This window comes from Rhinoderma darwinii, chromosome 11 (genome assembly GCF_050947455.1).
Source record: "Rhinoderma darwinii isolate aRhiDar2 chromosome 11, aRhiDar2.hap1, whole genome shotgun sequence".
NCBI classification, from domain to species: domain Eukaryota; kingdom Metazoa; phylum Chordata; class Amphibia; order Anura; family Rhinodermatidae; genus Rhinoderma; species Rhinoderma darwinii.
Window position 1 is genome coordinate 35,479,625 of NC_134697.1, and position 26,823 is coordinate 35,506,447.

Here is a 26,823-nt window from a genome sequence, read left to right on the forward strand (position 1 = left end):
GTATACTTTATTGCAATCTTCATTAAATTGTTCAGCATTTCTCATCACAAATATTATATAAACACTTAGACATTGGATGAAATCATTAATGATCAGTAATAATTGACTCTTTATTGACACTTTATTTCAAATTTTTAAAATGTACTTGATAATGGGTTCTGGAAATGAAATCCCATACCTGTACTTGTTTTTTTTATGATGTTATTACTCGTATCCATCAGCTGCATATAGCTATGCATGTTTAATAAGGGATATGTTGCTACGACAACGATCTTTCCAGTCTACTTATTTAAAAAAATAACGTGGGGGTTCCTTATGAAACTTACATAGTTACATAGTTACATAGTTACATAGTTAGTACGGCTGAAAAAAGACACATGTCCATCAAGTTCAACCAAGGGAAGGGAAAAGGGAAGGAAAAATTTCTACACATAGGAGCTAATATTTTTTTGTTCTAGGAAATTATCTAACCCTTTTTTAAAGCCATCTACTGTCCCTGCTGTGACGGCTCCTGCGGTAGGCTATTCCATAGATTCACAGTTCTCACAGTAAAGAAGGCTTGTCGCCTCTGCAGCTTAAACCTTTTTTTCTCCAGACGGAGGGAGTGCCCCCTTGTTTTTTGAGGGGGTTTTACAAGGAACAGGATATCACCATATTTTTTGTATGTGCCATTAATATATTTATATAAGTTAATCATGTCCCCCCTTAGTCGTCTTTTTTCAAGGCTAAATAGGTTTAATTCTTTCAATCTTTCCTCATAACTTAAATTCTCCATGCCCCTTATTAGCTTCGTTGCTCTTCTTTGTATTTTTTCCAACTCCAGGGCATCCTTTCTATGAACTGGAGCCCAGAACTGAACTGCATATTCCAGACGAGGCCTCACTAATGCCTTGTAAAGTGGCATTATTACATCCCTGTCCCGCGAGTCCATGCCTCTTTTAATACACGACAATATCCTGCTGGCCTTTGAAGCAGCTGATTGACACTGCATGCTGTTATTGAGTTTATGATTTACAAGTACACCCAGATCCTTCTCAACAAGTGAATCCGCCAGTGTAGCGCCCCCTAGGACATATGATGCATGCAGGTTGTTGGTACCCAGATGCATAACTTTACATTTATCTACATTAAACTTCATTTGCCAAGTGGACGCCCAAACACTTAGTTTGTTTAAATCTGCCTGTAATTCATGAACATCTTCCATAGTCTGAACTATATTACATAGCTTGGTGTCATCTGCAAAAATAGAAATAGTGCTATTAATCCCATCCTCTATATCATTAATAAATAAGTTGAATAATAGTGGTCCCAGCACTGAACCCTGGGGTACACCACTTATTACCGGGGACCATTCAGAGTAGGAATCATTGACCACAACTCTCCAGATATGGTCCTTGAGCCAATTCTCAATCCAATTACAAACTATATTTTCTAAACCTATAGTCCTTAATTTACCCATTAGGCGTCTATGGGGGACAGTGTCAAATGCCTTTGCAAAGTCCAAAAACACTAAATCCACAGCGGCCCCTCTGTCTAGACTTCTGCTCACCTCTTCATAAAAACAGATTAGGTTAGTTTGACAACTTCTGTCCTTAGTAAATTTAGTAACTTCCCTATTTGAATGGCATTTCACTGAAGTGAGGAGGTTATCTGACAGATTAGATTACCACATATAATATGTATTTACAATAGTCTTATAATATATAAAACCCTGTGCGTACCGTACCCTACAGTATATATAACTCTACCAAACAGTACTAAAAGTAATAAAAAAAGTAGAGAATAATTTTAATGTATGCGCAAAAAGTTCATAATTTTATATAATAAACCGCATTATCATTTGTTAAATAGTATATTTTTTTTAATCCAACATAACCATGAATAGTAGAATAAATAAAGAAATATAAGCAGGTACCCTCATTTCTGTTTTTGTTTGTCCTGTATCCAGGGCATAATATCCGGTAACAAGTGTAACTCTAAGGGCTTGTCCAGACACAACGGAAAATTTCTGCAGCAATTCCGTTGAAAGTCAAAGGCTTTCCGCTGCGGCAAAAAACGCACCATTTCCTGCGTTTTTACGGCAGAAAATGGTGTGTAAATTGCGGCGTTTTGCCCAATGTTAGGAGATGGAGACATCGCAGCAATTCTGCACACTTTCCGTAGCAGGAATTGACATGCTGCAGTCCGAAAAATACGCACTGCAGGTCAATTTCAGCTTGGAAAATTTACGCAGCATGTTAACTTGTTAAATCTCACTCACTATGCTGCTACTGTATTCTGCTGCATTTTTTCCGGCCATAATTCTGGCCTGAAAAAAGTGCAGAAATTCTGTTACGTGTGGACGAGCCGTAATAGGTGTTCAACTTTTTATCTCTGGTTACTTAGTAAAGCCCATATTACAATATGCTTGTTCCCGGTGGCTGCTTCCCCGCAGGCCGCTGTGGCCAAAGAGGCTACCAGTAGAGTGCTATATAAGTCAACATATATTAGTGTATTATGAGGGAATGGACCTCTGTAGGAACTACGTCAATTGTTTTTTTGATTATGTACAGGACATGCAAAAAACCCATGAAAAACAATCAAGAAAATATGAAAAATTAAGAGGAAAAAGAGAGATTGTAAACTGTGAGGGAGGTTTGGGGAGATTTTGGATAGTGAGTGAAGACAGGCTCTAAAGGCTTTAAATAAATGTTATCTATAGCCAATATATATATGTGTATATATATATATATATATGTGTGTGTGTGTATATATATATATGTATATATATATATATATATATATATATATATATATACACACGGCGAAATTCAGTTACTCTTCACCTGTGAGATTTATTTACGTCTTCAATTCTTTTGTGTTAGGGCGGGTTCACACATGGCGGAATTCCACTTAAATTCCGCTGCGGACACTCCGCAGCGTTAATCCGCAGCGGAGCCGTTTCTCCATTGACTTTCACTTTAATTTAGCAGTGTTCGTTTACACGATGCGTACAATTCCGCTGCGGAGCATAGGCTGCGGAGCGGAATTTGGTGTCCGCAGCATGCTCTGTCTGTTGCGGAGCAGTGGCGGACTCATGGCGGAATTTCTCCATTGACTTCAATGGAGATTCTAAGTTCCGCAATGAAGTCCGCAGCTGTCATGCACATGTCATGTGTGCTGCGGATGCGTCTTGCTTTTTTAACTTGACATTTCTTCATTCTGGCTGGACCTAGGTATTTCTAGGTCTACAGCCAGACTGAGGAAGTCAATGGGGCTCCCGTAATGACGGGAGCGTTGCTAGGAGACGTCTGTAAATAGTCACTGTCCAGGGTGCTGAAAGAGTTAAGCGATCGGCAGTAACTGTTTCTGCACCCGGGACAGTGACTACCGATCCCAATATACATGTATCTGTAAAAAAACATATAAGTTCATACTTACCGAGAACTCCCTTCGTCTGTCTCCAGTCCGGCCTCCCAGGATGACGTTTCAGTGTAAGTGACGGCTGCAGCCAATCACAGGCCAAGCACAGGCTGCAGCGGTCACATGGACTGGCGCGTCATCCAGGGAGGTCGGGCTGGATGCCGAAAGAGGGACGCGTCACCAAGACAACGGCCGGTAAGTATGAAAATCGTTTACTTTCACTAGGGAAAGTGCTGTCCCTTCTCTCTATCCTGCACTGATAGGGAGAAGGGAAGCACTTTTCCCGCAGTCTGCAGCAGCTAGTCCGCATCAATGTACTGCACATTTTGTGCAGATCCGCTGCAGAATCTGCAACGCAGATTCTGTGCGGCATCGATGCGGACAGTTGCGGAGGAATTCCGCCATGTGTGGTCATGCCCTTATAATCCAGAATATTTAATAGTCTGATACCTATCTGGCCCCATTGATTCCAAATTAAAGGACTTTTACTGTATTGTTTGTGTAGTACATACAGTGCTCAATATTTTGCTGATGCTGGTTTTGTTACAGGGTGCTAATGTTATTTTAGGCACATTTTAAATGCCACAACGCATACACCTACTCAGTATATTACTTACTTAGTGCTGGGTATATAATTTAATTTCTGGTGATCCCCCTCCTACATACAATACTTGCATTGCATGATGCTGGGCATTTTTGTGGGTGGATGTTTTCACTGTTTTATTATTAGTCAGGTATTTGCAGAATAATATAGTCACTAACGCCTTGAGGTTACTTTATTTTTCCAATAACCCTATTCATACCGTAGCTATTCGAATATATGGAGCTCCTTTTACATTCTCATTTCTTGTCCTCTACGCTTTCCTAATATGTAGAAGAATAAGTAAATCATAAATTACTGCCGGGTTGATGGAATCTTCTAAGCGTGTGCCCCTGAAACCTTGCTGCCTTACCCTAATTATTCTCAATCATTTTCTGTTGGTAATGGGATCATATCTTCCTTGGGTTCATAACAGGTCATACCGACTTCTAGACTGGACTGAATGACTTCTGAATTGTATATTGTTTTCTCTGGTTCTTAGTTACTATCTCCAGAACAATTTGAGCAATTTAGTTTTCACATTCATGACATTAGACTGTGTATCTAAAAAAACAACAAAAACCCTGTAAGGCCTTGTTCACACAGCAAAGATTTGCATTCATATATTATTTATTTTTTTAAACCACCATCAGAATTGGATCTAGGAGAGGAGACCTATAATACCTTCCTTTATGTATTTCTTCTGTTTAGGATCTAATCTTGGTTTTGGCCTAAAAAATACATGCAAAATCTGCAGCAAATCTGCACTGTGTGAACAAGGCCTTAAAGCTTTTAATATCGATACTACCAAATTTGGTTTCCGAGAGCTGATCGCCGAGATGCTGTCAGACAAATGTCGTCGTGGCAAAGATGACGTGTACTCTCATGTAATACATATTTGACACGTTTCAAGTAATTACTTTATATTACCCATGGTTTCCTTTATGACATAGGAATGGTTTATTATTATCACTCATGTGAACTTTGTTTTAAATTACAGATATTATCTAAAACAGACCATGTTTTAGGTTATCTTTTCTTTCACATTTAACTAGTATTTGTCATGGCAGAATAACATGCCCTACCATGATATCGGACCGCCAGACGAAATCTTAGGTTCTTCAGTAATGTATTAAACAGACCAAAATAACAAGACAGTGGAGGTCGTCATGTTTCCTAATGTAAACCCTGTTAAAATTTGGTCCCCGGGGTTACCAAGATCTCTGGTACCAAATTTAGGAGGTCCCTATGAAATGTTCCCTTTTTTTCCAGATTCAAATTATTTTACAGTGCATTATATACTGAATCATTGAAGCTGGCCTCAAAATTTATATTTGGTGGCATGTTTACTCTTCTTCCTCCTTGTCATGTCCTCTTCTCCTCATTCTATGTCAGGCATTGCCGTGCCTTCCGGTGTTGTTCGGAACGCCCTAAAATGCTAACCCTGAGAGCGTCATTGTAACTCTCCTCAGTATCAGTTGTGGGCGCTGTGCCGTGACAGACTTTGGCTCCAGCTGAAGCTGATCCTGAACCATGACCGAGGCCTTCACTCTATTGTGACCAGACATGCCTTAAAGCCAAATTAAATGGGAGATGATACAAATAAATCTGTTGAGTTATGTCATGAGCTTATTTCAAATCCTTGCCCTCTACCTAGACATAATACCAATTTTAGCGTCTGTGTACACAACATTATCTATACACGAGAATTATGGTTTTCAGGCACTGGGATGGGTGATCCACAATTTTCTACTGAGGGATTTTTGGTCTTGTTAATATGAATGCCAATGGTCTACAAGTTTTAGTGTCAGGAAATTATCAACACTTCTGTGTTTTTGAGGTTTTTATTGTCTTGTGTAATCGTATTATTAGAATTCAGACACCGCAATCAGGATGTTTATTTTTCTATTATAAGAGATTAATGAGTCATATTGGATTCTTGGATTTGCTTTGATATCTTGTGTTAGTAGGCCTTAAATGGTTTTATATTGAAATAATACATTATAAGATTTATTAAAGACAAACTGGCCAGATGACAAAGTCTTTTCTGCTGGTTCACCACTACCAAAACACACCAATAAAAAATAAGACATTTTCTCTGTATACTCTTCTTTCCAGCATTGGGGACTAGTATCTATCTTCCCTTGAACGAAGGGGATGGAAATGTTGAATGCACCAATATACATCACCATCACTGATGTCATGCATTGAACCTTTCCATAGTGGGGGACTATGTTTTGGCTAGTCGGCTTGTGGCTTAACACCTTCTGGGTGACTACTCTGGTCTCTACAGAAGCATGGAGATCCAGTGTAATTATCTGCTGTGTTGTTGGCAATGAAGTCTTATTTTGGTGCTTCTAGGAAACAACACACATAGTGAACATTTTCACACCTTTTATATATGCAATGGGGAAACTCCAGCTTAATTTTCCATTAACTTATTTATTTTACTACAGGTACAATTCTAAGAACTACACAACCACTTATTCGATTAAAACCACCACACCGCAGGTCTGGCCGTTCTAACCCCCTAATAAATAGATATGCCAAGTCTGCCAGATGAGGAGCCACTCACTGCACCAGCTTTCCACTCTGGTTTATAGAGGGGGGGTCTTGAGCCCTAATAGGACATATGGGCATGGGATGTCCAGATTCACTTGCAGGCAGCCATGGATCACTGCTTTGAAATCAGTGTAAAATCTAACAGGAGGAGAGGGGAGCAGGGACTGTGCACTTTTATAAAGCCTGGGTGACTGTGTAACAAAATGATGTCTTCATAGTTGCAGTTATAATTTATTTACACGTTGGAGCCTGCTACAAAAGGAAGAAAATGTTGAAACAGGAAGAAAAACACAGCACATAGTAGTAAAACAAGAGGAAGCTATTTTTTTATTTTATTTTTTATATCAGACTTGTATCTTAATGATTCACTTTGTCATTTCTTAAGGTCTATTTACCATTTTTGCTATAAGTTAGGTTTGCAGTCATAGGATTCTTTTCTGGTAATGGTGAATAAATTAACCACTGCACATTTTCCATGGTGGGGGACAAAGTTATGGCTAGTCAGCTTGTGGCTTAACGACTTCTCAAGTCTGCCCCCATTGTTAACCTGCCGCGTTCTGACTCACACGGTTGGGCATTACTTTCATGTAAGCCACAACTATAGAAAGCATGAGCTAATCTATTCATACTGTTATGAGATGAAACGGGTGTGCGGTTTTGTACGTTAATGGTTTGCTTTGCACTTGATTATCTGATTAAAGCCTCCTTATTTAATTAATATTTGTTAACTTGCAGAAAATGCTCATGAAACAGCAAGATCGCCTGGAGGAGCGGGAACAGGATATAGAGGATCAGCTGTACAAACTGGAATCTGACAAGAGATTAGTGGAGGTGAGTACAACTATACAGTGACCGCGAACCATATACTACAGTAAACGTGACCATTTTGAAAATGCAATGGTTGCCATATGAAGTATAAAACGGATTACAGCCACGAAAACCTTAGTTCGTATAGGTCACTCCATAATGCCTACTGGTAAAATGGCTGCTGGGACATATATATTTAATGAAATTAATAATAATAAAAGTATTGAAATAATTAAGATTAATATTTTTCTAGCTGACAAAATGGCATATGGGTTTTTGGGTAGTTTGGCCTCTATGTTGTTTAACTGCAAGGACCAGATGTTACATATTAATCCATACCTTGATAGAAAGAGCTGCTCCAAAGGCATCTCACTCAGTCAACCAAAATCGTACTCTGTACTGACGAGGAGCAACAACTCCAAAATAGTGCTGTCTAGGGTTGTCACGATACCAGAATTTGGACTTCGATACCGATACTTTGTGTAGTATTGCCATTCTCGATACCAAAAACATACTTTGCCAACAATAATAATAAAAAAACGTTATTTCATTTTCTGATGTGAGGCATGTAGTGTGATGAATTTTGAACCTCCATGTGCCTCACATTAATAGTAATTAACCCCATTATGTTCCTCAGTTTTTATTTTATTTTTTTAACATCGTAAACATCATAAATTACGCTATTCCGGTCGCGTCGATACCGAATATGTGTATATTTTATGTATTGAGACTTTTATTTTAATGTTTATTGTAAAAATTGTGTGTGAATTTTTATCCTTTTTTTTAAATTGAACATTAATTTATTTATATATATACGCCAGTACATTAGACTGTGTACGGATAGTACACAGGCAGTTGTTAGGACATACCTAAGGCCTTATTCACACAGACGTGTCCCTTTTGAGCGTGCAAAAAATGCTGCGTTTTGCGTGCGCAAAAGGCCCGTGTGGCATCAGCATATGATGCGTGGCTGCGTGATTCCGTGTGCCGTGCGTGATTTGCACGCACCCATTGACTTCAATGGGTGCGTGCTGCGCGAAACACGGGAAAATATAGGACATGTCGTGACGTACGCTGCGTGAAACTCACTGACAGTCTGAACGGCCCCATTCACTTACATAGGTGAATGTGAATAAGGCCTAAGTATGGTCTAACAACAGGAAATATGGTCAGACAGCCCTGTGGGCCTTCAATGGATTGGTTACAATGTCCGACACAAATCCTTTGGTATTATAAAATCAGTGTACTTCTTCACTCACATTTTACAGCAAACACTATTTTCACAACATAATAAAAACACAAGTTGTTATGTGCTGACGAACATCACGAGAGCCTGGGTCTTCACATTCTGCGCTTAAAGAGGCTCTGTCACCACATTATAAGTGCCCTATCTCCTACATAAGGAGATGGGCGCTATAATGTAGGTGACAGTAATGATTTTTATTTACAAAAACGATCTATTTTCACCACTTTATTAGCGATTTTAGATTTATGCTAATGAGTTGCTCAATGGACAACTGGGCGTGTTTTACTATTGACCAAGTGGGCGTTGCACAGAGGAGTGTATGACGCTGACCAATCAGTGACCAATCAGCGTCATACACTTCTCTCCATTCATTTAATCAGCGCATAGGGATCCTTTTAGGGCATGACCACACATGGCGGAATTCCTCCGCAACTGTCCGCATCAATGCCGCACAGAATCTGCGTTGCAGATTCTGCAGCGGATCTGCACAAAATGTGCAGAAAATTGATGCGGACTGGCCGCTGCGGACTGCAGGAAAAGTGCTTCTCTTCTCCCTATTCAGTGCAGGATAGAGAGAAGGGACAGCACTTTCCCTAGTGAAAGTCAAAGAAATTCATACTTACCGCCCGTTGTCTTGGTGACGCGTCCCTCTTTCGGCATCCGGCCCGACCTCCCTGGATGACGCTCCAGTCCATGTGACCGCTGCAGCCTGTGCTTGGCCTGTGATTGGCTGCAGCCGTCACTTACACTGAAACGTCATCCTGGGAGGCCGGACTGGAGACAGACGCAGGGAGTTCTCGGTAAGTATGAACTTATATGTTTTTTTACAGATACATGTATATTGAGATCGGTAGTCACTGTCCCGGGTGCAGAAACAGTTACTGCCGATCACGTAACTCTTTCAGCACCCTGGACAGTGACTATTTACAGACGTCTCCTAGCAACGCTCCCGTCATTACGGGAGCCCCATTGACTTCCTCAGTCTGGCTGTAGACCTAGAAATACATAGGTCCAGCCAGAATGAAGAAATGTCATGGTAGTAAAAACAATACGCTCCGCAGCACACATAAGATCTGCGGACTTCATTGCGGAATTTTGACTCTCCATTGAAGTCAATGGAGAAATTCCGCCATGAGTCCGCAACCAGTCCGCCACTGCTCCGCAACAGACAGAGCATGCTGCGGACACCAAATTCCGCTCCGCAGCCTATGCTCCGCAGCGGAATTGTACGCATCGTGTAAACGAACACTGCTAAATTAAAGTGAAAGTCAATGGAGAAACGGCTCCGCTGCGGATTAACGCTGCGGAGTGTCCGCAGCGGAATTTAAGTGAAATTCCGCTATGTGTGAACCCGCCCTTAGATCTCTATGTGCTGTCTTAGGGCAGATTCACACGAGCGTTGCGTTTTTGCGCGCGCAAACAACGCGGCGTTTTGCGAGCGCAAAAAACATTTGACAGCTGCGTGTGTCATGCGTGTCTGATGCGCGGCTGCGTGATTTTCGCGCAGCCGGCATCATAGAGATGAGGCTTGTCGACGCCCGTCACTGTCCAAGGTGCTGAAAGAGCTAAATCTTTCAGCACCCTCGACAGTGAATGCCGAACATAACAGCGAAAAACCTGTAAAAAAAAAAAGATAAAGTTCCTACTTACCGAGAACTTCCCGGCCGTTGCCTTGGTGACGCGTCCTTGGTGACGCGCCTCTCTTGACATCGGGCCCCACCTCCCTGGATGACGCGGCAGTCCAAGTGACCGCTGCAGCCTGTGATTGGCTGCAGCCTGTGCTTGGCCTGTGATTGGCTGGAGCTGTCACTTGAACTGAAGTGTCATCCCGGGAGGTCGGACTGCAGGAAGGAGACAGGAGTAATCGGTAAGTTAGAACTTCGTTTTTTTTTTACAGGTTCATGTATTTTGGGATCGCAAGTCACTGTCCATGGTGCTGAAACAGTTTAACTCTTTCAGCACCATGCACAGTGAATGTCTTCCGACGTCGCGGACCGGAAATTTTTTTGCCGGGTTCGGCCAAAACGAGTTTGGCCGAACCCGGTGAAGTTTGCCTCGGTTGTCGGGGTTCGCTCCTCGCAAAGACACTCCGTTTGGATGCTTGGAAACAGAAAAGCACGTGGTGCTTTTCTGTTTCCATTCATCCTTTTGACAGCTGTTGCGCAAACACGCAGTTCGCACGGAAGAGCTTCCGTGCGACCTGCCTGGTTTTCACGCACCCATTGACTTCAATGGGTGCGTGATGCGTGAAATACGCAGAGTTATTGAACCTGTCGCGTATTTTGCGCAGCGAACAAACGCTGCGCAAAATACACGGACTGTGTGTACTGCCCCATAGACTTCTATAGGGCATTGCGTGCCGCGCGAAAACCACGCGGTCTACACGCTGCCAAATCACGCTCGTGTGAATCCCCCCTTATACTAACACATTAACGATACTGAAGTGTTTAGACAGTGAATAGACATTCCACAGGATGTCTATTCACAATCCCTGCACTTTGTTAGTGTTTCTGTCGTAGTTACAGCAGAGCAAGCGTAATCTCGTTGTAACCTGTCATCTACAGCGTAATCTCGCGAGATTACGCTTCCTCTGCTGTAACTACCACAGAAACAGTAACAAAGTGCAAGGATTGTGAATAGACATCCAGTGGAATGTCTATTCACTGTCTAAACACTTCAGTATCGTTAATGTGTTAGTATAAGACAGCACATAGCGATCTAAAAGGATCCCTATGCGCTGACTAAAGGAATGGAGAGGAGTGCATGACGCTGATTGGTCACTGATTGGTCAGCGTCATACACTCCTCTGTACAACGCCCACTTGGACAATAGTAAAACACGCCCAGTTGTCCATTGAGCAACTCATTAGCATAAATCAAAAATCGCTAATAAAGTGGTGAAAACAGATTGTTTTTTTAAATAAAAAGCACTGCTGTCACCTACATTATAGCGCCGATCTCCTTATGTAGGAGATAGGCCACTTATAATGTGATGACAGAGTCTCTTTAAAATAGTCCACAGTTCCTGCAGGATTTTCGTCAGATCACTTGTGCTTGCAATATATTGCAAAATTTCGATGTGGGATAAAAAATTCTTCCACTGACCAGTATTGCCCATTGTCTCAAAATCTAATACTTACCTCATGCATGGTCTGTCCAAATTCTGCAAGATGTTTGGAACAATCTCACTGCCAAGTTCCTTCAAAAACTGTGTGCAAGTGTACCTAGAATAATTGATGCTGTTTTGAATACAAACTATATGTAAATATTGATTTGATTAAGGCTATGTTCACACAGAGTATTTTGGGGGAGGAATATCTGCCTCAAAATTCCGTTTGGAACTTTGAGGCAGATATTCCTCTCCCTGCACGCCGATTTTCGCGGCGATTATCGCGCCGTTTTTCGCCCGCGGCCATTGAGCGCCGCGGGCATAAAACAGCGAGAAATACGCTTTCTCCTGCCTCCCATTGAAGTCAATGGGAGGTCAGAGGCGGAAGCGCCCGAAGATAGGGCATGTCGCTTCTTTTTCCCGCGAGGCAGTTTTACTGCTCGCGGGAGAAAGACGCCAACGCCTCCCATTGAAATCAATGGGAGGCGTTCTCGGGCCGTTTTTGCCGAGTTTTGCGACGCGGTTTCCGCGTCAAAAAACTCGGCAAAATACCCCGTGTGAACATAGCCTTTAGGCTATGTTCACACGGAGTATTTTGGGGGAGGAATATCTGCCTCAAAGCTCCAAACGGAATTTTGAGGCAGATATTCCTCCCCCAAAATACTCCGTGTGAATAGCAATGATCGCGTCGTTTTTCGCCCGCGGCCATTGAGCGCCGCGGGCATAAAACACGCTTTCTCCTGCCTCCCATTGAAGTCAATGGGAGGTCGGAGGCGGAAGCGCCCGAAGATAGGGCATGTCGCTTCTTTTTCCCGCGAGGCAGTTTTACTGCTCGCGGGAAAAAGACGCCGACGCCTCCCATTGAAATCAATGGGAGGCGTTCTCGGCCCGTTTCTGCCGAGTTTTGCGACGCGGTTTCCGCGTCAAAAAACTCGGCAAAAGACCCCGTGTGAACATAGCCTAACATTTCTATTCTGTTCATTCTCTTTGTATTTTGTTAATAGATAAAAAAAAATAACAACACTTGTAGTTTTGAAAGCATTCTTGGCTGGGTTCACACAGAGTTTTTTGTAGGCAGAAAATCTGCCTCAAAATTCAGTTTGGGATTTTGAGGCAGATTTTGCTCTGCCTGCACGCCGAGGGCCTGAGCGGTGCGGGCAAAAAACGCAGCGAAATACGCTTTCTTTGCCTCCCATTGATGTCAATGGGAGGTCAGAGACGTAAACGCCCGAAGATAGGGCATGTCTCTGCTTTTTCCCGCAAGCTGTTTTTTCCGCTCGCAGGAAAAAAACGCTTCCGCCTCCCATTGAAATCAATGGGAGGCATTCTCGGCCGTTATTCGGCGCGTTTTCCGACGCGGTTTCCGCATCAAAAATCGTGTCAAAAACACTCTGTGTGAACTGACTCTTACTTTGCAGCATTTTTCCAAAACTGCCAAAAACGTTTGAACAGTACTGTGTGTGTGTGTATATATATATATATATATATATATATATATATATATATATATATATATATAATGTGTGTGTGTGTGTATATATATATATTGTATACATGAAGTAACTAGTCTCTCCTAGCTTCTGCAGCCGCCTCTATATCTACCCAAAAGTCCTTAATTTTAAGGCCTACTTTATTATCCTATTGTTTGAGCAATGCCCTTATTATTTCCATTGTTTAGATCATCATCCATTATCATCTGTAATTTGACAGCAGTTTAGAACGGCAGACTATTATCTCTGGGAACAGAAAAGGGGCATCAGCAAATTTGCTATTTAAATGAATGCGAATTGGGAAAAAGGCAATTAATTGAAGCTGTCACTGGCTCAATGAGGTGATTGGAATGGCTACGTTAATACCGGAAAGTATTTGCAGTGTTGGTTGAGAAGCTGGAGTTCTAGCCCAGGAAAATGTAACGAGTTAGGGTATGTGCACACGATGAGAGGCTTTTACGTCTGAAAAGACAGACTGTTTTCAGGAGAAAACAGCTGCGTCGTTTCAGACGTAAAAGCTCCTCCTCGCATTATGCGAGGCGTCTGTGACGCTCGTAAATCTTGAGTTGCTCTTCATTGGCTCAAATTACGTTGCAAAGAAGTGTCCTGCATATAATGTATATAAGTGTCCTGCATATAATGTATATAAGTGTCCTGCATATAATGTATAGAAGTGTCCTGCATATAATGTATATAAGTGTCCTGTATATAATGTATATAAGTGTCCCGCATATAATGTATATAAGTGTCCTGCATATAATGTATATAAGTGTCCTGCATATAATGTATATAAGTGTCCTGCATATAATGTATAGAAGTGTCCTGCATATAATGTATATAAGTGTCCTGCACTTCTTTGCCGAGGCAGTCAACTTACGCGTCTTCGTTTGACAGCTGTCAAACGACGACGCGTAAATAACAGGTCGTCTGCACAGTACGTCGGCAAACCCATTTAAATGAATGGGCAGATGTTTGCCAACGTATTGTAGCCCTATTTTCAGGCGTAAATCAAGGCATAATACGCCTCGTTTACGTCTGAAAATAGGTCGTGTGAACCCAGCCTGACCCTGCAAATCCATCAGCGGGCACAGGAAACCATCTACAGACCATAGGTTGCGTTTTAATGGGGTTCTAATTGAAATAATTTACAGCTGATAATTTAGTTATCAAATTAGTGTCTTGGTGTCAGTAATACAAAAAAAAAAAACACACAGAAAAGGCCATACTTACATAATGGGCAGGTAAAAACCCGTTCCCAACAGGACACGGACAGGTCAGAAATGCTTGGTGTCCGTAATGGCTCATGCACGCTACAGTATTACGGCTCCTTACAACTTCCAAGTTGTATGGAGCCATTCTATAGTACCCATAGACTTCTCTGGGGTGCTATTGTACCTTTGTACGCCTCCGATTTCATATGGAGCCATACAAAGTTTTTTTCTGTTGGATTTTGTATGAATCATAAAGTAATGCTCTTAAATAGTAGTTCACCTGAAATAAAGATGCCCATTCATAACAGATTGATATCCGCAAACGTAAATGTACCTAAGCTGAACATTCTTGTTAATAGGTAGATGTGGAGTGATAACTGCCAGCAGAAACAACTTTTGTCAATTATGAGATGTATATGGCCATTTTATTGCACACAGGTGAATAGTATACAACAGGTGTCATTCTGGCCCTTCTGTGTTGCACCCTTTCACATATGGTGTGAAAGACCCCTCCTGCACCATTTCTTACCTTATCTACGGTGCAGGTTTTTCGTGACTATGACCATAAAGTTTATTCCCAGCAAATTGTCCCATCTGGAGTCCTATGCAAATAAGGTGATGACATATAAGCTATATGAAGCATTAGGTAACTTGAGCAAACATTATTGCCACATGCGGAGGTCGCAGTCATAACCAGCTCCTATAAGAAAATGATGTACCTGGAGAAGTGAAGTAATTGGAGGTTTGGTGGTGGGTCTAGGAATTAGCTATGAGCTTGCTATACCTCTGAATACACAAGAGGCTATGTACCAATTTTGAATTTTTGGCCAGGACAACCCACCCGCAGTTTTAAGTTGGCCTTGCAGTAACATTGTGGTCAGGTTGCAGTTACATTGCACCATGACCAATGTGCAACTCAATGCCTTTTTATGGACTTCAACGACGTGTAGTTGCAGTCAATATCTAGATTTAGCCTATTATAAGAAAACATTGAGGCAACATTCTTATACTGAAGATATTTAAATGTATTTTTGATTTTTCCTTCCTCAGGAAAAGGTAAACCAGCTGAAAGATGAGGTTCGGCAACAGTATGAGAGATTGCATCAGATTCTGGATGAAGATATGAGAAAAACAATGGATATTTTGGATAAGGCTCAGGCCAAGTTCTGTAACGAGAATGCAGCCCAGGTTCTGCAGCTGAACGAACGTATGCAGGAGGCCAAAAAGCTCCTGAGCTCTGTGCAGGTCATGTTTGACAAAACAGAGGATATTAACTTCATGAAGGTGAGGTGCACTACTCATATCCCAACATTTAAAGGTAATGTGTCGCTAGAAAAACATTTTTTTTTTTTTAGTTAAACAGTTAGTGTATAGGTGATTAGACATTGTTCTAATTTTTTTATTTTTTTCACGAGTCAGGAAATATTATAAATTAGATTCTAATTTATAATATTTCCCAGCGCTGGTCACTAGATGGAGCAATTCCCAAAATTGCAGCATTGCATGTGGTAAAGCAACCACATTGCTTTATGCTGCAAAATTGGAAAAAACTCACTCGCTCTAGTGAGCTCTCAGAATCCCCCCCTCCTTTATCCTGGCTAGTGCCGGGAGAAACGAGGGGATTGAACGGTCAAACCTCCTACACTGTGTGTCGCCATTTTTTGAGCTAACACACAGTGTAGTAGGTTAACATACAGTAGTAAACACACACTAAAACACAAACATACATAGAAATAACTTACCTGCTCCTGCCGCCGCCGCTCCCTCCGGTCCGTCCGCTCCGTCTGCTACCGCCGCTCCAAGTGCACAAGTCCGGAAGCCGCGACCGGAAGTAGTAATCTTACTGTCCGGCCGCGACTTCCGGTCCACAGGAAAATGGCGCCGGATGTCGCACAGTTCAACTTGGACTGTGTGGGAGCGGCGCATGCGCCGTTCCCACACAGACGGCGTACAGCATAGTGGATCGAACGGGCCCCGTTCGCATTCACTATGGGACTGTAGCTGCCGTATTCCATGTCTGTATGTGTCGTTAATCGACACATACAGAAATTGAAAAAAAAATGGCAGCCCCCATAGGGAAGAAAAAGTGAAAAAATAAAAAAAAGTAAAACACAAACACACAAATAAATAAAAAAATGTTTAATAACACACTAAAGTCAAATTGATGTAAAAAATTTTTTTGCCGTGACACTGGTCCTTTAAAGAGGATCTGTCATGGTGGGAAATTTTATTTAATAATGAAGTACCCTGCTCCTGCCATTTGTGTTGGCTGGAGTTCAGAGATGTAGATTTGGTTCTTTACCTTTGCTATATACTTCAAATGAACTTGCATAGTCTTGGGTGCAGAGGCAGTAAAGCAAATTTCTAAGGCTGGCCATACACATTAGATAGTTGTTGACTTAACACTCTTTCGGCTGACAGCTATTCTTTCCACTTTCCCCCATACACATGCATGCTCAGCTTGTATTCATTCAGAATGGGAAGAGGGGAGTAAGCCGCTGCCAGACACTTCGGATGGCAACTTATTTTTCCTGGGAGCAAAAGGATCAAGCATTTTAAAATCTAACTGCCCAAGGTGGGAAGCCTCCAAACACATTAGATGGTTGGCCGATCCTGACTAAATCGTCAGTTTCGACCGACATTAATCCAATGTGTATGGCGACCTTAACACCATACAGGACTGATCGAAGAGGTTTGGCATTTGCATATAATGCATGTAAAGACTATATACTAATTTCAGGACACCATAACAGTATGGCCTTATGCACACGGACGTGTCCGTAATCAGTGTCCGTAATGACTGTCCGCGATTACGGGCACGGCTGGCGGCCGCTGACAGCCACCGCATTTTCGGCCCGTGCTCCCATACAAAATATGGGGGCACGGTCCGTAAAAAGCAAAAGATAGATCATGCAAATATATACGGGAAGGTGTCCGTGGTCAATAGAAGTTAATTGGTTCGTAATTGCATGGGGCCTTAGACTGGAAAAACCCTTTAAACCTTTTGGTGGGGCATTTAAATACTATATTCTTATACCGGAGTGCCCTTGGTTTGGGTATTTGCTATGCCAGCAGCTGCACCCAGTACATTATTTGTTGTTCAGAAGCAATATTACAAGAACACATTGTACATGCCAACAGGCTCCTTAATGCCCACTAATGACTTAGAAAAGCACTCAATGTAAAACCATAACTGCTACTTTTTCCTGAGAATTTAATAACACCTTTTTATTAACCGTTATTTAACAAAGCGCTTTAATGTACGATTTAAATTTTTATTAATTTTGGCCGTAATTCGAAATAAATTTTTATGTACAAAGCAATTTGTTTATTTGAAGAACTTAGTTAATCAGGATTTTTTTTTCATTTATGTATAGCGAATGCACTAAAAGAATAGTCATATGTTATTATCATTAAATATTACTAAAATAGATATAAATATGACAAGCAAAACCCTAAATCTGTAATGGGGCTCAGAAGGAGAAATGTATTCGTTCTTCCTCCTAGGACAGTTCCTGTTTTTGATTTAAAAAAATGTAGAGGAAACATGGACCTCAAATACATCTCTCTGAATAAGTCATGAATCGGAAGTTGCAATATTTGTACACGTGACGTACCTAATGATATTTCTAAGCGCCAATCTTAAAAAAAATTAAGTAACTCCTCCAAGCCTGAAGGGGGAAATGTGGAATTACATGGTGTTCATTCAGAAGAATGGCTGTCCATGTAATATGTCTCTACAAACATGCAGATACTACAGATCTGCAGCAATAAATATTTTTCATCGATATGTCTGTTTTTTGACTGATAATATTCCATTCTTTAATTTTTTTTGCCTGCAAGCCCCTAGTAGTGAACTGTGACTGCTCACCTTAGGGCCCTTTCACATGGGCCAATGATCGGGCAAACGAGCGTTCATGTGTAAACAGGGTAACGATCAGCTGATCAATGAGCGTTCACTCGTTCATTGGCTGATCTGCTCGTTTATACAGCAACAAATTTTATTATTGTCAGCAGCACATCTCCCTGTGTAAACAAGGAAAAGTGCTGCCAACATAATGGAAATGCATGGGGATGAACGATTGTAGTAACGAGCGCATGTCCCCATACATGTCCAAACATTGCTCCTGGTGAAAGAACCAAATGTGCACCGATCAACGAGTTATTACGTTGATCGGCACTCGTTTTTTGGCGCTGTTTTTGAAACCGCATTGGAAACAGCTCCAAAAACCAACCGAAATCGCCTCCCATTAATTTCAATGGGAGGCAGAGGAGTTATTTTCCCACAAGCGGAAAAAAATGCTTGCAGAAAAAAAAAAGTAATTCTCTTTCTTCACACGTTTCCGTCTCTAACCTCCCATTGACAATGGGAAGCAGAGATAGTCTCGGTGCCTGTCCCCTTTTCTGCCCTCCTTCTCACAGTAATGTATGCTACATGTAGGGAGGAGGTGGTGACCTGAGGCAGACCCTGGTGGCAGTAACTCTCGGAGTAAGCTAGAAGACAAGGAAGAGGCCGCACAGCAGCTCCAGCTCCCCCCTGCCCCTCCTTCCCTCACAGAACCGCTGTCATCTTCTGTTCTCCCTGCCCCCTCATCCCACAGAAACCTTGCCAACTTGGGTCTCCCTCCTGACCCACCCCCCTCTCACTGTTAATTTGAGTAGTGGGGGCCCAGGCTATTTGGTTGTATAAAACCCAGAAATATTTATGACTGATACGGTTGTGGAGACAGTTGTCATAGGAATTAGGCCACACAATACCTGTACTATAGCCTCACTAACCTAATTTTTTCCCCCTTAGAATACAAAGTCTGTGAAAATCCTGATGGACAGGTAAGATTAAAATTTCAGGCAGAGCTGTTTTATGCTACATATGTTGTTTACTGGTAGTCTCCTAGGTAAAGTGGTTTGTTTAGTCTGGGAGATTAAGGACATGGAGGGAGGGTTTGGAGGATTGGAGGGTGACTTTCATTGGCAATGCCTGGGTTTATGTAATCATGGATAAAGACGTATGCTAGGCATATACAGTCAGAACAATTGTTTAGTGGACTGTATACATACAGATTTTTCCGTACAATTGGAAAGATTTTATTAAACACATGCAGTACTCATTATAGGAAATTATCGGCAATTTTCCATTTCCTTCTAATGACCTTCTGAAAGGTGAGACAGGATCAATCGCATCTCTTCGGGTAGATGTGCACTTTAGCAACAACCAAGATTTAAACCACGTCAACGGCTGGGGTATAAACTTAACCTGTTTTATTGGTTTTAAGAAGATGGGTTTAAACAAAAACCTTTAAAATAAAATAAAATTTGTAGTCATGCTGGACTAAAGATAAACATAGTCTTTCATCATTCAAGATCTGAGACTGATGTTCACCATCCACGCTAAGAACAGACTTTTTTTTACAGCAGTTTGACCCATTACTTTTGTACAAGCTTTTCCCTCGGATAATGACCATGTGTTTCGGAACTTTCTGCCTTTTTAAAGTGAACCATAGCCAAAATTGGACCAATCCAAAGACATGTGACCTTATAGAGTAGCCACCCACCCAAGTCCTCCATATTCTGAACACCTGAACCCAACCAAACTCTTTATGGTACATTCACACGGTGCGGTTTTGCCGCAATTTTGCAAATCACGGTATAACACTTGTTTTTCGGTGCAGTTTTCGGATGCACGCCAAAAACATGTATAAAAAAAACGCAGCAAAGCCACACAGTGTGAATACACTCTTAGGCTTAATTCACACCTCTAGATGAATGGACTGTGTGAGTGTCAGAATTGAATGATGTCTGAGGAAAGCAAGGAAACTTCCCCAAAGGAAATGTCTCGCTGCTTTCTTCTAAGAAGATCTCTCATATGCCATTCATATGTAGGGTAAACCGGTTTCTTGAAACAAAAGAATCCAAGCGGTTTTAAAATATGTAAAGGCCCTTTTACACCAGCCAATTATCGGGCAAACGAGCGTTTGTGGAATGCTCGTTCCCGATAAGTACCCTGTGTAAAGAGGGCAACGATCAGCCGATCAACGGGCGAACGCTTGTTCATCGGCTGATTGCATCATTTTAGAAGCATAAACTTTTATTGTTGTCGACAGCACATCCCCCTGTGTAAAAAGGGAGATGTGCTGCTGACATGATAGAAATGTATGGGGACGAGCAATCGGAGTAACGAGCTCCTTGTAAAAGGAGCAAACAAGCGCCAATCATCCAGCTATCTCGTTGATTGGCACTCGTTTATACGGCCCGCGCCGGGCCTTGTAATACTACCTTAAGACAGGAACCAAGCTGAAACCTATACCCTTTAAACAACTTTTTTTAACCTGGTCTTGGGACCTTCATAATAAGATTAGTCTGTCTTTGTATTGAGAATTGGGGACTAGAGCAGTAATGCAAAGAAAATCAATGACATTGTCCGTAACTTCCAATAAGCTACATTATTATTAAAGTTCTTCATAAATGAACACTTCAGGGCGGCGCATTGTGCAGCATGTATTTATCTGTGCTATATACTGAGGCTAGGCAGCAGAAAGGTCATTCTGTTTAATTTATGTAGCAATAAATGTAGAAATGGCTTAAACATACCATAAAATATTGATACAATGGATATACTGTATTCCGTAATAACAGGACTCAGACCTGCACCGGAGGTAGCCTCCCACCACCGAAAATTGGACATTTGAACTCCAAGCTCTTCCTGACAGAGATATCGAAGAAGGAGAAACAGCTGAGAAAAATGCTGGAAGGTGAATACGGATTCCTTTTTGGGCTTCCTTAACTCTAGGGACTTTTTTTTTTTTTTAACCATCCTTGACTTTTTTAACAATCACTCAAGTTTTTGCTATGATATATGTCAGTGTTAGGCCAGGTTCCCACGGGTCGGATACGCTGCGTAAAAACTAGGCAGCGAATCCGACCTGGAACCCGCAGCACCTGTCATGCGAAAAATCACACTATTGTGGTGCGTTTTTTTTAAACGGAAATTCCACTGCGGAAAAAAGCGCTCATACTTACCCCCTCCGTCTTCTCTGCGCGTAGTCCAGCCTCCTACGATGACGTTGCAGGCCATGTGACGTCATCCCAGGAGGCCGGACTGCAGGAAGAAGAGCGTTCTGGGTAAGTATGATTTTTATTTTTTTCCGGAGTTGCGATTTTTGCGGAGTAATGGCTGCAACAGTTTGCTTTCTGTTGTGGATTTTGCATCCCCATTGAATTCAATGGGGAAGATCCGAAACAGAAAATCAACAAAAACGCAGCATAATCGGACATGCTGCTGAATTGAATTCCGTACCGCAGGTCAATTTGTTAACGTTTATGCTGTGGGTTTTTTCCGCAGCGTGGGCATGAGATTTTCTAAATCTCATCCACTTTGCTGCTACTGTAAATGCTGCGAATTTCCGCACACAATTCCTTTGCGGAAATTCCTCAGCATTTACGCTACGTGGGAACCCGGCCTTAGGATATGTAAGGTAACACGGTGAGTTTTTAAAGAAAAAACTGGAGACAGAAAATATTGTGTGTCAATTTATAACAACCATTCAGATTGCACCTGTCATCTTTCTAGCAATGGTTTGTAAATGAAAACAAATGCCTGTTTATGAGGTACTGTATATTTATCAACTGTCCGAGGCACGCTAAATGCACTGTAGTAGGGAGTGGTATTTACAAAGTCCAATTGACTCTATGCAGCCCAGAGCCAAGTGTTTTTTTGGGACATGATGCAATTTTTCAAACTTCAGTATGCCGAATCCTTGGCTTTTTTGTTGCATTTGTTATCCTTGATTTAATAATATAAAACAAAAAATATTGCAGCACAGAAAGTCCCTTGTATACTATGTGGTACCATGTTTCCCATAGAAACTGTATTACGATTATTTCATGGAACAAAGGTTTACCTATAACCACTAAATTGCTTTTATGTATTTTGTGTTTTGTTGTTTATTATGTTAGGTTTGGAGCTGTTACTAGGCCTCTGTATGTGGGAATTGTTTGAGCACTTTAAGGTGTTATCGTTATTTAGGCAACTGTTATTTGGGCACCATACTGTATGGCGCTTATAATGGTATGGTATGGTTATATGTATGAGATATGACACCATATGGGGGGGCGGGGGCATCAGAAGGTACCACATGTATTTCACATATGTGGATTTTGCAATAGATTTATTTTCCACCTCCCTAATCTGAGAGCTACTGGAAAGAGTGTGCCCGCCCAAAGCTTCCCCTAGAGATAACACAATCTCCGCTTTCATATCAGAGAGGGGGGGGGGATGTTCAGATGGGGCAACCCCTTTAATGTCTTATACACTATGTATTTTTATGGGATTTCCAGACAGACGATTAATGGAAAATGAATGTCATGGAAATTTTTAAAGTTGTGTTTTGCATCATTGCCTGTGGCCTAAATCTTCTCTGGTTGGACAGTCCTCAGTCCAAAGGCATTACAAATTGCAGGTTGCTTGATATGTGTCATCAGTAAAACTTGTAACAGATACCATATATACATAATACTGAAAGAGAAATAATAGCTGGCAAATATTGAAAGGAATAAAAAAGTGGCTATGAGCAGTATTCAAGACAGTGGAGTCAATCAGTCAGGCTTTACAGGATTCCATAGCAATATTACTAAAACACTGGCTTGACGTTATTTTAAATATTCTCTCAGCATGTATATGGATTTCTCATTTATGTGGAAAACTAGAAATACATTGCCTGATTACATGATCAGGTGAGAATCAGTAAGTGTGAGACGCTCCTGATATTACACATGATGGGTTTCCAACATGTTGTGAAATCTCTGTGTGGTGAAAATAATCATTCACTTTGGTCATAAAAAGCTGAAAGATTTCTACTTTTTCCAGAAACACTGCCACACTTATCCAAGGGCTATGTCTGGTATTGCAGCTCAAAACCTTTAATGGTATTGTGGTATTACCACGTCATTATATCATAGCATATTCTTCACTTGTATTATTTTAAAAGTTTTGCATCAGGCCCAATTTTATATTTGTTGTTTATACCTAATTTCTTTTTTTGCTCTCTCTTTTTCTAGGCCCGTTCAGCACCCCTGTACCATTCCTGCAGAGCATTCCTATGTATTCCTGCAATGTAAGCAGTTCAGGGGGAGAGAAACGCAAACATTCAACTGCGTTTCCTGAAGGCAGCTTCCTTGATTCCGCCCCTGGAACTGTTAGCGGCCAGTACATAAGCCAGGGATCTTCCACTGGTGAGGGTCAGTCGGCACAACCCATGGTGCCTTGCAGCTCAACCCAGCATATTGTAGGACTTCCTAGTGGCCCACAGCCGGTCCACTCCAATTCTGTCTTTAATCCCTCCCATTACCCTAACAGTTCATCATCTCAGCAATCTGTCCTCTCCCAGTATGCAGGGCGCAAGATCCTGGTGTGCTCTGTGGACAACTGTTATTGTTCCTCAGTGTCTAACCACAGTGGGCACCAACCATATCCTAGGTCTGGCCACTTTCCATGGACAGTCCCTTCCCAAGAATACTCTCATCCTCTTCCACCAACCCCTTCAGTAACACAGTCTCTTCCAGGACTCGCTGTCAGAGAATGGATTGATGCTACCCAGCAACATGGCCGTCAAGATTTCTATAGGGTCTACGGGCAGCCTGCCACAAAGCATTACGTCACCAGTTAACTTTTACAGCAAGCTAGCCTTGTTAAATATGCATACAGTAAAAGAAACCCCCAAACACTCGGAACAGAACAACCTTAACCTTGTTTAGTTGTGTACAACCTTTTCACTTCTGAATATGGTTAATACAGGATTGTTTTATAATTTTGCTTTAATTCTAATGATTCTGGACAATGGTGTATGCCTTTCCCCTATCTAGAATAACAACCAATTAGTTATTTCCGTTTTTGTTTTTTAAATATACTTTTGTTTTTTAGTGCTTTGAAGCTTCCGCTGACGTTTCATCATTTGATACAAACCATTGTTAAAGTTTTACTTTGTGTGTGTGTTATTCTTTGTTTCGTATCAATTTAGTTGACTATGTTGCATTAGAAATAACCATTTCTCGTGATAGGAGTTTTAAGTTAAAAGGCCACTTATCATAGAGACACTGGTTTTTATTGTATGTTTTAGAAACGTGTAAATACACAATTATCTGAAAAGTGCAAAAGTACACAAAAAAAAGGGAACGATAAAGTTATGTTTGCAGGGAGGGAATCTGCCAGCTCCTATAAAGGTCCTATATCATGCAGTAAAAGACGGACATTCTACTAGAGTGGAGCTGTGAGCGACACATTCTAATCTAGAACATCATTAATGGAACATGACATTTCTCTCTTCTGCACCTTTACTTGAAATCTAACCTATCAGATAAGACCATTTCTATATTTTTATTATGTTGGAAATTAAAAAAAAAAATGCAGGGAGGGGGAAATGTTAAATGTTGTATATAAAGTAAAAGTAATACAGGGTAATTTTTTTTCAGATTTAAATTTTCAAAACTTTGATCCTATGTAATTCAGCAAAATAAGAAAAATAAGAAAAAAAAAAAATCTTTCCTCCATATACAGTCTCCATGGACCAAGGGTATAGTTGTAGATGATATATAAATACATACATACATTTGTAAGGCCCAACATGGTAAATGGTCTTTTAGCTTAAAAAGTCATTTTTTATTTTTGTGTTAACATTCCAAATACACATTAAAAAGTGCAATTCAACATTTTTTCACTTAAAAATAGAACGTTATGCTTTACAGACTAAACAAATAATTTTGAGTGCCACAAACATAACTATAAAAAGAACAAAAAAAATACAAAATGTGTGTATGTACAGTATAAGGTCCAAGCACTTTTTCCTCTCCTTTTTTTTCTGCAGCATTAATTAATGAATCATTTAATGCCATATTGTAATATTACAGCAATAAGACTTTGTACTGTATGTTGCTAAGGGACTTTAATGGTGAAGGGTTTGCTTGTGTAGGCACTTGAAAAATGGGCACCAATTGGACATCTGAGCAATGGATATAACAAGTACTGCATGACAAACAACTGATGTGCGGTATTATGCTCCTGTGTTTTTTTGCCATTTTCTATGTCAGTGTTGGATCTGGAGGTATACTCATACCACGCTCCTCTTAAAGCAGCAGTCCCAATTACTTGGTCAAAACAAAAATGAAATAAAAAAAATCTTTTTATAAACTATATGTTGTATTTTTGTGATCTTGTTTCTCTACTTGCATGCATAGTAAATACTGAAAAATTGTAATAGTCCATTTTACCTTTAGTGGTACATATACCTAGTGCTCAAATCGTGTCATAAAGCACAGAACTATTTACAAGGATTGGCTTAGTCTGACGGCAGAGCTCACAGTTCAGTGGTTTTATTGTTTGCATCCTTCTATGGAAAATGTTGATATCTCTATGTAGAGTGTTCTAGGCAATTTGAGGTATGATAATTGTGTCTCAACATGAAAATTGTAATCCGTATTTTTTATCTGCCAGGACCAAAACCACTTTTCACTATTCCACGGTTCTTTCTAGAGTTTTGTTCCATCCAAGATTAGATACCTCTCACATCGGACTCCTACCTCTCCTTCTGGTCATTAAGTGTGGCAATTGGTGTTAATGTTGATCCCATATCAGTATTTTTAGGGCCAGAGTACCTAAGTAGTTGCTTAATAGCTTCATCCGGGTTAAGTTCACAGATTGAAAAAAAAAAATTTAAATTGTTATTGTGGTCCCAGATAAAGCACTGGCAAAGAACAGCTTCTAGAACATGCCAGATTGGTACTACAGGAAAGTCTGCACACACTTGTAAGCTGGCTAAACATACGGGTTACCAATCCTTTCCTTTTTATTAGAAAAGTAAAGGGTCTTTTGTATCAAAATATATAGCAGGACCCATGTAGGGGAGAGCACTAACAAGCACTTTTGATGACCAGAGGGTTTGTTCACACGCCCCCCCCCCCCCCCCACACACACACATAATTTATCCAATAGCCATATGAGAAAAAAAATTGGGTCATGTGTGCCTTCTTTAAGGATCATAGTCAGGTTTTTTTCCTAACGATTGCGTAAAAGGCATAATGTTATCACTGCACATATTGCCATCAAAGATAGTGCTGTTCTTCAAATGTTTCCATGGCAAAAATTACATAGGTTAAAAAAATGTCCTTGCATTGTTACTGGGCAAAGGCTGACTCAAGTCGTAGATAAACCTTAATGTTAAACTCTGTGCAAAAGCTCAAAACTCAGTTTATACCCAGCTCACACCCAAAAAGTTATACTTAAAGAGGCTCTGTCACCAGATTTTGCAACCCCTATCTGCTATTGCAGCAGATAGGCGCTGCAATGTAGATTACAGTAACGTTTTTATTTTAAAAAAACGAGCATTTTTGGCCAAGTTATGACCATTTTTGTAGTTATGCAAATGAGGC

The 26,823-nt window shown here is 40.9% G+C and overlaps 1 protein-coding gene across 1 annotated transcript in view; it reads left to right on the forward strand.

Moving 5' to 3' along the window:
• Positions 1 to 25,588, forward strand: part of TRIM8 (tripartite motif containing 8) — a 70,874-nt gene extending 45,286 nt beyond the window's left edge. The window contains exons 2-6 of the mRNA XM_075841070.1: positions 7,280 to 7,375; positions 15,457 to 15,690; positions 19,205 to 19,236; positions 21,040 to 21,155; positions 23,461 to 25,588. Coding sequence (XP_075697185.1) covers positions 7,280 to 7,375; positions 15,457 to 15,690; positions 19,205 to 19,236; positions 21,040 to 21,155; positions 23,461 to 24,068 — 1,086 coding nt within the window. The 3' untranslated portion in view covers positions 24,069 to 25,588. The remainder of the gene's footprint in view (positions 1 to 7,279; positions 7,376 to 15,456; positions 15,691 to 19,204; positions 19,237 to 21,039; positions 21,156 to 23,460) is intronic.
• Positions 25,589 to 26,823: the final 1,235 nt, after the last annotated feature.